The 12,348-nt window shown below is 38.6% G+C and overlaps 1 protein-coding gene across 1 annotated transcript in view; it reads left to right on the forward strand.

The window, feature by feature from the left end:
- The first annotated feature begins 1,143 nt into the window (after positions 1-1,143).
- SPAG17 (sperm associated antigen 17) overlaps positions 1,144-12,348 on the forward strand; it is a 233,777-nt gene continuing 222,572 nt past the window's right edge. The window contains exon 1 of the mRNA XM_082369949.1: positions 1,144-1,756. Within this exon, the coding sequence (XP_082226075.1) occupies positions 1,670-1,756 (87 nt within the window). The 5' untranslated portion in view covers positions 1,144-1,669. The remainder of the gene's footprint in view (positions 1,757-12,348) is intronic.

Consider the following 12,348-nt stretch of genomic DNA (forward strand, 5'->3'; position numbering starts at 1 on the left):
CTTCTTAAAACTATGAACATTGTCATTCACACCTATTTTCTGAAATTAAACAGACCAATTCTAAGATGAAACTCCCTATAAATTTGGTTACTGATAATGTCTTCCCCTTTTGTATCATAAATTATCTTGAGAACCACTTTCTCTGGAACAATGAAACAGGCCAAAACTGGCAAAAAGCGTTCTGTAATAAAACCTTTATTTTCAATTCTCTAAATCAATTTTGGAAAACCTATATTTAAATTTATCCTGGTAGGACTTTACAAAGGGATCCATAAAGGATTATACTGGAAGTGCATTCTTCCATCCTGAAATCTTCATTTTTTGAATTTTAAAATGTTTAATTCTTTAAAATCATTTGCTAAATTACAATTTAGACTCAGATAATCCTGGATTCTAAATCTGGTGCCATCAGTGATACACTATGGGACTTGGAACAAGGTTGTTTTAAGAATTAAATAATATAACTGTGTACAGCATATAACCAGTGCTCAGAAAACAAGAGTTGTTATTACCATTATTATTATTACTATCATTATTACTTTGGGAACTCTGTCTGATCAGGATATTTTAGATATTGGTGCTGCAGGTGGGGAAAGGGGAAAAAGACTCTAGTTAGCAGTGGAGGACAGTGTAAAAGAACTGGGGCTACTCAGGCAGAGAAAAAGGTTTATAAAGACAGTAATCCCAACTATAATTATATAAAGGGTCCTGTGGAAGAGTGATTGGACTTGTTTAGTAAGGCTCCCTGGGAGGCAGAACCGAGACCAAAGCAGAGGATGGAGGTCGGGAGACAAATTTGGCTCACATAGTGAAGCATCTTGGGCAGATTAGAGTGGAAGAGAAAACTGGCATGGGCTGTCTTCTGAGGAGAGTCAGTTCTTCATTCTAGGTTACCCAGGGTGAAAGAAATCTTGGTGAAGAAGTCCTGGACGGGATTCCAGGGTTTGTTTTTTATTTATTTGTTTGTTTATTTATTGGTTTATTTGTTTATTTATTGGTTTATTTATTTATTGGTTTATTTATTTATTTATTTTTGGATGGCTGTGTTGGGTCTTCGTTTCTGTGCGAGCAAGGGCTTTCTCTAGTTGTGGCAAGTGGGGACCACTCTTCATCGCGGTGCGCGGGCCTCTCGCAGCCTCTCTTGTTGCGGAGCACAGGCTCCAGACGCACAGGCTCAGCAATTGTGACTCAGGGGCCTAGTCGCTCCGCGGCATGTGGGATCTTCCCAGACCAGGGCTCGAACCCGTGTCCCCTGCATTGGCAGGCAGATTCTCAACCACTGCGCCACCAGGGAAGCCCTTGAATTTCAAGACAATGCCTCGGGCCAGAGAAGGCTCTAAGACGAAGCAGAGTGTAGAAGTGACTAAAAGAAAGCTTGACCAGCTCGAGGCCAGCCTCGTCCTTTCCCTCTCCACTTGCACATTCCTTCTGCTGGGAAATCCTAAGATTTCACCAAGGGGACTGGAGTCCCGCCCACAAGTTGCAGCGCGCTCCAGGAAACTCGGTTGCCATGGCGACAGAAGCCGTTGACCTGAGGATGCAGAACAGGTTTGGCAGAGGGGAGACAATTCCTTCAGGAACTGGGCGTGGTTTCGGTTACTATGGCAGCGGGGACGCTTAGTCCAGGCCTAAGACCTGTTTAGAGGCCAATGCTCCTCCCGTTCTCGGCATGGCACCCAAAAAAGAGAAAGGCGGGACGGCGACCACAGGTTCTAAGATATGGGAACCCTCGCTCATCGCCGCACCCTTCAACCAGGTATGCCCAGAACCCCGTAAATCCTCTCTGCGCCCCCGCAATGCTAAAGCCCGAGCAGACCCTGCAGGCAACTCTGCCAGGCTAGCCTTCCCTTCCAGACGCCACCGCTGTCCCCTCAGAAAATTGTACTTGGTACTGCTCTCCCAGGCCTGATGGTTTCACACAAAACGACCCAGGGTCCCATCCGCAGGGAGTGCTTGACCAAATGAGCGTTAAGGGAAGAAGGAAGGGGAAGCGGATTTCAAAAGGTGGTGAAAGGTGCGTGGTGGTGAAGAGACAAGGTGTCCTCCTGACACCTCAGCATCCTTTTCAGTGAAGTCATCCAGATGGCACTCCACAATTGTACTGGAGTTGTCTTTATGAACTGCTCGCTTCCTCCTGACTTCTCCTGAAGAAAGAAATCCTGTTGAATCATCTGTAGCCTGGTGCATAGTACAGCTTTAATAAATGCTGTATGAAAACAGACATGCAGTACCTAAGGTATCAACATACTTAATACAAGTGAGCCTTCTACAGATAGGAAAGGATGACTTTCTTATGTAATGCCCTGATACCACAATATCAAAAGTTTTGATGTATTTTGAAGGTACTGTAGGAGATCAGAGTAATGCGGGGTTGGCTGCTAGACTCATCTGTAGGATGACACAAATGCAATCTATAACCCACCTGCCACATGACTTCAAATTGCCGTCCCAGCACTGACTAGCTCCCCACCTCACTCACACCCACCCACCTCCAGTGAGCTGGTCAGCCCAATAGTTCCTGTCGTCCGCTGCCAGAAATTCACTTCAACACTAAGTTGTTTCTAAGATGACATTTGGAAGGAGGAAGCTAGATTCTGGGAATTCCAGCCTGCCATTGCAAAACACTTTAAAAACTAGAATTTTTTTTTTTCATTTTCTATGTGTGTGTATGTTTCACTAGAGAGTTAGTACTTAAAGGAAAAATACATCTAAAGTCTTATGATGCCCTCATGAGAAACGTCTACCTATTTGTCCTATTTTCCACTATAATTGTTTTTTCCCTATGAACAGTAATTCTGTCTGATATGAAATTCTACCAGATGAAGAATTTCATGAAAATAGTTAAGATACTGCCGACGCTGACATGATGTCATGGAATTTGGGGTTATTTCTATAACCTTAGGAATGAAGGATGTCAACTCAGTAATTCTCAGTTACGTTCTCAAATTCTTAGATGTTTTTTGAAATACTCTATAAAAGCACCCTCTCTTTTGCTTTTATAAGTTAGCACTAGCCAAAATAATTTTTTCTTCATTTTCTTTGAAATTGTGTAGGCCAAGTTTGGGCTTGGAGTGAACATTTCTGCTTGAATTATAAACTGCTGAACAACAGAGTTTGATGGAGCTGCTGACATTGCATTAGCTTTAGTGCTGCAAATATGAAGCTATAATTTTCCTAGTTGAGTGGAAAACCTAAAGGCACTATTTTTCCTTATGGCTTGAAAACCTGAAATAATTTTCAGCTTTCTTGTTCCTGCTTAAACAATATAATTTCAATAAATCTTATATATTAATAGAAAGAATTTGAACTCAAAGCAATATGTAGTTTTAACTACAATAAGTAAACTTCTTCAGTTTGTTGAAATATGGGTTCTTTATTGCAGGGGGAAGACAACTACCCTCCACCTCCTCTCATATTTTTTTCTCAGCTTGGTTTCATGTCTGATCCAAGAGGAAAATTCCCAGATTAAGCCAATGCCCAGAAGCATGCCCTAACCACCAATGTAATAGACTCTGAATTTTGGTTAAAGATGACTATAGATGTGTGAATTCCTTATTCAGAGGGCTCAGCAAAGTGCTTTGCACATATTGGGTGCTCAAAAAATGTTACTGCTTTAGTTTCCAGAGTTTCTTTCCATAAAGTTGCTACTTCTGTGCAAACTGTGCTCCAGTGTACGTGGTTGAGTATGTGTGTGCTACTGTGTGTGTGTTGCGTGTGTATTGGGGGTCGCAGAGAGGGAATTTTTCCTCCCAGTCTTCCATAAGCCAGTTTAGTAATCCTAATCAATAGTGATTTTGAACTCATATTCATATTGAGCTGCACTAGAGTTGACAGAGAATAAGCAAGTTCACAATTTGCTTTTAGTGAATGTACCTTGTATCACTGTTTTGGGCTGTCCTTTCAGGCTAGAATAATCATCAATTTCTCAGTACATTTTAGTTGGTTCTAAAACATAAAATGATAGCAAATAATACAAGGCAGTCTATTACTAAGCATAGAGTCTAGACGTTAGGAGGATGAAAGTGGGCTGGGATAGCCAGGAAATGCTTTATAAAACACTTTCCTTTGTCTGAGCTCTAAAGAATAGGTAGAATTTGAGTGGGTAGAAGGAAGGAGGACAATTATTTTAGGAAAGGAGACCAGCATGTACCTTAAATAAATCTGGGACACTTAAATTGAGAGAGAGGAAAATGTAGGTTAGACGGCTCCTGGGGGTACATTGCTCATAAATTAATTCTGTCAATCAAATGGTCATTTACTAACTTTGCTATCCATGTGTCAAATATTTAGCTTATTATTGTGTATGTGAATAAATAATATTATTTGTGAGTATATTGTATTATTAACATATGCCAAATATCACACCTCAAATTAGATATACAGGAAATATTTAGGTACAAGATTATAAAAATGCATCTTAGTGTGGGCTTTATATGACATAGACATATTTATGATATCTAGCAGCATTAAGAAGTTAAAGATACTGTGGTGTCATAGAAATTAAAATCTTTTCATGAAACTCTCAAGGCGGCCTCTGTTGGCCACAGTGAGAGGAGGATATGTTAACCCAGGTGCTCAGTGACAGAAAGTGCTATCTGGAAACATTTTGGTCTAAGATATTCTTATTTGTGTTTTTTCCTGTGGTAAAATATACAGAACATGAAATTTACCATTTTAAGCATTTTAAAATATACCATTCAGTGGCATTAAGTATCTTCACATTGTTGTGCAACCATCACCACCTTTCATCTTCAGAACTCTTGCATCTTCCCCAGCTGAAAATACATCCATTAACTAGTTCCCCCACCTCCCTCCCCCCAGCACCTGGCAACCCCCATTCTACTTTCTGTGTCTACAAACTTGACTACTCTAGGTGCCTCATGTAAATGTAATCATACAGTATTTGTCTTCTTATGACTGGCTTATTTCACTTAGCATAATGTCCTCAAGCTTCATTCAGGTTGTAGCATGTATTGGAATTTCCTTGTTTTTAAGGCTGAATAATATTTCATTGTATGTATAGACCACATTTTATTTAGCCATTCATTCGTTGATGGCCATTTGGGTTGCTTCCAACTCTTGGCTATTGTGAATAATGCTGCTATTAATATGAGTGTGCAAAAATCTGTTTGAGTCCCTGCTTTCAATTTTTTGAGTGTACATCCACAAGTAGAATTGCCAAATCATATGGTAATTTTATGTTTAATTTTTTGAGAAACAGCCATACCATTTTCCATAGCAGCTATAACATTTTTATATTCCCACCAGTTTCTCCACATCCTCACCAAATGCTTTTAACAATCTGTGTTTTTTATTTATATACTTCTATATAACAGCCATCCTAATGGGTGTGAAGTAGTATTTCACTGTGGTTTTGATTTGCATTTCCCTGATTATTTTTGATGTTGAACATCTTTTTATGTACTTTTAGGCCATTTGTGTATCTTCTTTTGCCAATTTTTAGTCAAGTTGCTTGGTTTTTTATTGTTAAATTGTTGAGTTTTTTTTTTTAATATATTCCGGATATTAATCCCTTATCAGATACATGGTTTGCAAATATTTTATCCTATTTCATGGGTTGCTGTTTTACTCTTTGTGTACTGTGATGTACAAAGTTTTTAATTTTGATGAAGTTCAGTTTAAGTTTTCTTTTGTTTACTATGCATTTGGTGTCATATCAAAGAAATCATTGCCAAACCCAGAGTCATGAAGATTTTACTCTATGTTTTCTACTAAGAGTTTTCTGCCTTCCATTTAGGTCTTTGGTCCATTTTTAGTTATTTTTTATTTGTGGTATGAGGTAAGAGTCCAGCTTCATTCTTTTGCATGTAAATATCCAGTTTTCCCAGCACGAATTATTGAAAAGATTGTCCTTTCTCCAGAGAAAGGGTGGGGCAAGGGAGAGTAGAAGTGCCACAAAATTTCCTACCATATTGAATGTGGCTTTTTATTGATTGGGCATTCATTCGGTTGCTTTAGATCTTTGACTAGTTTCAGAGCTCCTATAAAGTTATTTTAGTCAATCTCTGGTTGTTTTTCGAATGTTTCTGTGACGGACAGAGGGCCTAGAGCTTTCTCGTTGGCCATCTTGCTGATCTTACTGTGGTCTGAGAGATTTTGTAATCAACTCTGATTTTTTCCATTTCTTACAAACCTACATAGCAGGTATGCTGGGGAAGGGGAGATTAGTAGAAGCTTTGCTCACGAAAATTTAGGAACATTTACCAAAATTGTTCAAACAGCATAGCCATTCCTTTTAGAAGCCTACAGATCGTCACGTGGCTTCAAAATGAGTGAGCTACGTGTTTCAAATGGAATCTTGTGTTATGATCAAGACTTTTGTGTTAACACAGTGGGGAAAATCCTCACAATGTTATCTGCGTTAAGTGACAGCATGATACCAGTATAGTGAATATTCAGAAGCCAGATACAAATCCTTTTCTTTTTCTCTTTAAGATATTATAGACTTTTGTCCCAAATATGCTCTTCAGAATTTGAGGGTTTTCCAAAGTTTGTTTGAGTTGATTTGGTTTGGGATTTTGTTAGTTTTAATTCTTAAGTACTTCCATATTTTCAAATTATCCAAGATGGTTATTTCTTTTCATTTGTTCCAAGTTTAAGTTCTCCTTTTTAGGTGTAGCAAGAAGGCAGCCATAACTTGTGAGACCAACTATTGGCACAGCAATTATTTCATTCACTTACTGTGACCCACCATAGAAAATGTTAAAAAAAAAAAAAAAAACAGAAAAAAAACTATGGCAATCTACACATTCCCTAACCCAGCCAGCCTCACTATTCCAATTCACTGATTTCATTTTGTAATGATGATTTTAGGTCCCTAATACCCAGCTTAAGGGAATGGCTACTCATTGTCATTTGCCTTATATTTATCATTAAGATTTTGCTTCTTGATTAAGCCTTCAACTCTTCTTTAATATAAATATCCACATATTTTAAAATAATGATTCTTTTTTTTTTTTTTTTTTTGGCCATGTTGGGTCTTCGTTGCTGCACGGGCTTTCTACCGGGGGCTACTCTTTGCGGTGCGCGGGCTTCTCATTGCGGTGGCTTCTCTTGTTGTGGAGCATGGGCTCTAGGCATGCAGGCTTCAGTAGTTGTGGCACATGGGCTCAGTAGTTGTGGCTCGCAGGCTCTAGAGCACAGGCTCAGTAGTGTGGCATCCGGGCTTAGTTGCTCCGTGGCATGTGGGATCTTCCCGGACCAGGGATCGAACCCGTGTCCCCTGCATTGGCAGGTGGATTCTTAACCACTACGCCACCAGGGAAGCCCTAAACTGGCTCCCATTTAACCATCACATTGAATTGCTAGAGGCAAGACCTTATCTTCCTTGAAGCATAGACACACAAAGGAGGCAATGAGCTGCTGGAGAAAGCCCCAGCTCTGGGGCCAGGTAGACCTAGGTGTTGAATCCTGATTTTGAAAGGCCTAATGGGTGACCTAGAGCAAATGTCTTACCTTCTCTGAGCCTCGTTCTCCTTTTGTCATATGGAGATAATAATATCCACCTCAAAGATTTGCTGTGAGGAGTGAATGATATTTATTTCTTTCATAAATATTTTATCACATCTGGCATCTAATAACCCTTCAGTAAGAGAGTTCACTCCCTGCATCCTGCTTTTTCACTCATATTAGTCTCTTTGCTTGAAATGAATTTCCACCTTCCCTCCCCTTGTCAGACCCATTCTTCGAGACTCTCATAAAGCCATGCCTTGCAGTGAGCTTTCCTAAATACCCTAACCCACATTTATCTTCCCCCACCTTGGATCTAGGCTCTGTCTTTTACAGCTCAGTCCTTGGTTGTGAGAATGCCTTGAATTATTTGCTATCATTTCATGTTTTATAGAGCACAAGTATTGATGTAATGTGAGCTGCTTCACAGAAAAATCATATCTTATACTCCTTATACCTACTCCACAACGACCAGCATGTTTATAGGCACACAGAACCACACTCAAACTCTATACGAAATTAATTCACTGATTTACTTTGAAATATGAAGAAACCTTTATTGTAGAAACCAGGACAGTTAGACTGAGGAGATGTTTTCTAAAAGAAGAGGAAAGGACAGAAAACATTTATATAAAAAAGCATCATGGCAGATATATAGGCTGATTGTAACAGTACCCCCAAAAGAACTATGCAATGATTCCATTTCACTTCACAGAGATATTTTATCTGCCAACCAGGAGGCGTTTAAGTGAATGCTCTTTAGAACATATAGCTAGCTGTTTCTCCTCCTCATTATACTTCAGCTGAGGAATAATATTTTTCTCTTATTAAATGTAGCTTAGTGATAATAACTGAGTTGTACACACTTGAAAAATAGTAACAGAATTTCCTTGGAGTCTTGAACAAAGCTTCTATCTTATAAAGGTTTGGAAAGTAGATAAGGGTTCCAGATAGGTATTGCTGAAATATTAATATTCCAGACCTGTTAAAGTTGTAAAGTATATAGATACTAGGATGATAATAAGCAGTCTCAGTAGGTTTGGGAGGAAAAATGTTCAATTGAATTGAAGTGTTTGAAACCATTATAAATGCAGTTTATCAAAAGAGAAATACATTTTATGGACAGAATCTCTGAATAATTTTTGAGAGGCGGTGAAGAGTTTTTCAACTTTTTGGATCTTAAACAGTAAGCTATTTCTCATGTTAATATATAAGACTTACTGGAAATACTCATAATATGAGCTGAAGACTGATGTCTGGCAGCAAGCATATTTCTGAAATTGGGTTGGTTTTTATTACTATATTTTCTGAAATATGCTTTCATTGATATTTACCAAACAAATTGCCAGTTCACACAAAGGTTGTTTTAATAAAGGCCAATGAAAACAACTGAGTTGCTAGGAAGAATGTTAAGAGGGAAATGGACTTTTCATAACCTCACATTATAATTTCTCTTTTTAGGCAAAAATGTATTATTTGAATGAGTTTGGAACCAAAGGGAGTTCGCATGTCAAAATATCTACCTAGATGTTATACGTGATCGCTTTTATAGCAAATGAAAAATATTAAATACAAGTAAAACGTAAGTGTTGCCGGTATGAGTTTGGCAACATACTAGGGAAATGTTAAGAAATGGTGAATGTTGACCATGTTTCAGCTCTAGCCATAGAAACCGTCATTGGCTCCCAGTTACCCACAAGATAAAATGCAAGATGTTCTGCCTGGCTTTTATGGCCCTGCCTAATTTGGTCTTTCTCTGCCCATCCGTCTTTATCTTCCTTTACTCCAGTTGAGTGGTCTCTGTAGTATCCCCAGGCACATACTGACTTTTCCCATGTAGTTTCCTGGCCTGAAGATCTCCCCGCCTCCATCCAACTCCTTCTCATTAAAACCCTCCCTTATATCTTCCAGAAGGGAGCTTAATCACATTATTCTGGTCCCTACTGACTTTTCTCCTTCCACTAAATTGCTTCAGTGATTGTTATCTTTTATTTTTTAATTAATTAATTAATTTATTTATTTTTGGCTGCATTGGATCTTCGCTGCTGCACACGGGCTTTCTCTAGTTGCGGCGAGCGGGGGCTCCCCCTCATTGCGGTGTGCGGGCTTCTCACTGTGGTGGCTTCTCTTGTTGCGGAGCACGGGCTCTAGGTGTGTGGGCTTCAGTAGTTGTGGCGTGTGGGCTCAGTAGTTGTGGCTGTACTCAGTACTATATTACTGTATAGTAATAGTTTCCCCTCTCTCTCCTAAATTTGTTTCAGTCAGTCCTCCCAGTGAAGTCCCTCCTTTCCTATGACCAGTTTATTTGTCATTTTGTGACTCTTTCCAGCTATTCAATCTCTTTTTAGGTTTTATGCCTAAAACTCAACACAACTTTCCAAGTACTTAGACCCTCTGGTTTTGTACAGTTGTAGGGTAATGTTTTCTATTTTGTTCCCACTTTTTTTCTAGATCTGGTGAGCCAAGGCATTTCAATGGAACTGCAGCACATTAAGCTGATGGTTATGGGGAAGGATTACATATAGGCACCTTTCCTGTAACTGATCATCAAAGCTTCTAAACTTCTTTCTTTTTAATTGAAGCATAGTTGATTTACAATGTTGTGTTAGTTTCTGGTGTACAACAAAGTGGTTCAGTTATATATCTATATTCTTTTTCATATTCTTTTCCATTATGGTTCACTACAGGATATTGAATATAGTTCCCTATGCTGTGTAGTAGGACCTTGTTGTTTATTTTATATATAGTAGTGTGTATCTGCTAACCCCAAACTCCTAATGTATCCCTCCTCCACCCCTTTTCCCCTTTGGTAACCACAAGTTTGTTTTCTATGTCTGTGAGTCTGTTTCTGTTTTGTAAATAAGTTCATTTGCATCATATTTTAGATTCTACATATAAGTAATATCATACGGTATTTGTCTTTCTCTGACTTACTTCACTTAATATGATAATCTCTAGGTCCATCCATGTTGCTGCAAATGGCATTATTTCATTCTTTTTATGGCTGAGTAGTATTCTACTAATATAGTCATATTCTCTCTCTCTATATATATATGCCACATCTTCTTTATCCATTATTCTGTCGATGGACATTTAGATTGCTTCCATGTCTTGGCTATTGTAAATAGTGTTGCAATGAACATTGGGGTGCACGTGTCTTTTCAAATTAGAGTTTTCTCCAGATATATGCCTAGAAGTGGGATTGCTGGGTCATATAAAGCCTCTAAACTTCTGACTGGAGTTTAGATTATGTTTTCTTCAACACATTTACTTATATTTTCCACACTGAATCTCACACATGCTTGCTCAACTCAGAAGGCTTTGTGAAATCTCCCTGCAGTGTTTAATTGTCCCCTTGGCACAATGTCATTGTCACAACATCTGCCAGTGAAGCCAAGGCAGGGTGGCAGAGGAAGGCCCATTGTCTAGGAATCAGGACATGCTTCTTGCTAGCTGTGTCACCTTGACCAAGTCTCCATGTCATAGATTCTTTACCCTCATCGGCAAAATGAAGGAATTGGACTAAATGGCAATGAAAGAAATCGCCTAGCATTAAATTCTGAAAGTTTGTGTTTCACTGTAGCTATTTATGTATTTTGTATAAAGGCAGTTAAATAAGACATATACAAGGAAGGTTCCCAGGGCTCCCTGCTGTTAACACTTCTCCATCCAGAGAGATGTCTGCTTAACTTCGCCTTTGTTTTTTAGCCAGTTCTCTGTGACAAAACATTTCCTCTCCTTCCATGGTAACTCAATGTTTTTGGTATGTAAACTTGTGAAATGCTTTCTAAAATTAAATAAATTGTTTCCTGGCTTCCCCTTGTCCTCACCCCTCACAATCATGATTCTTTGTGTTGTTCTTATTGTGTTTTCTGCTAAATATGACTATAGTGTGTGGCCTTGGGTGGTACAGACAGCATAACAGTTACTCAGGCAGGATATATTGAATAGAAATGGAGAGGAAATCCACCAAATTATATAAGCACCAATGAAAAATCAAGTGATCTCGAAAACTGTCTATGACTCCATATATGTATTTAATAATTGAGTTTTGGTTAAACTAGTTTAAGGTTAGGAATATTGACTTCAACTGCCTCTGTCTTTTTTTTTTGAATTTTTTATTGAAGTATAGTTGATTTACAATGTTGTGTTAATTACTGCTATACAGCAAAGTGACTCAGTTTTATACACACACACACACACACACACACACACACACACACACACACATTCTTTCTCATATTCTTTTCCATTATGTCAGCTACCTCTGTCTTCACATCAAGTATTTAGATGGCTGAGCAAGGATAGAAAATGTTTCATTATTCACACTTGTTATTGTAATCATAAAGGTGAAGCATTAGAGAATGTTTATAGTTTAACTTGTCATGCATATCTTATAGATTTAGCACCAACCTAGGAAAATGTTTGTGGAAAAATGATTTATTAGGACCATATTTTCAACCTTTGAGGTGGAAATAACTGTGAATGTGTTATTTTATTCTTTGTGATGAAGATGTCACTTTTGCTCAGAAGGGTATACACTTTAAAACATATTTAAAGCAATGATGATCTGTTTTTCTGAAGAAAGTTTTTTTGCTTAGTCCCTCTTGTGTTCAGTAATTAAGAGCAATCATGTCTAGAGACCAAAGATTTTGGTCGTGTGGAGCAGAATTTGGGGTCACGTGAAGTCCATATGGGAACTGGACCTCTGGCTATACCCTCATCAGTACTGTCTTCAAAGCAGCTGAAGAAATTTTCTCATTTTACACAGCATATACCGCACAGAGAGTCTATTGGTGGCTTCACTGGAAGTTTGTTCTCAGCCTCCTTGGCAGCATTTTTTCTTTAGCTTTATGTCCATGTTGACCTCATCAGCAT

Source organism: Balaenoptera borealis, assembly GCF_965194805.1.
Source record: "Balaenoptera borealis genome assembly, chromosome: 1".
In the NCBI taxonomy this organism is placed as follows: domain Eukaryota; kingdom Metazoa; phylum Chordata; class Mammalia; order Artiodactyla; family Balaenopteridae; genus Balaenoptera; species Balaenoptera borealis.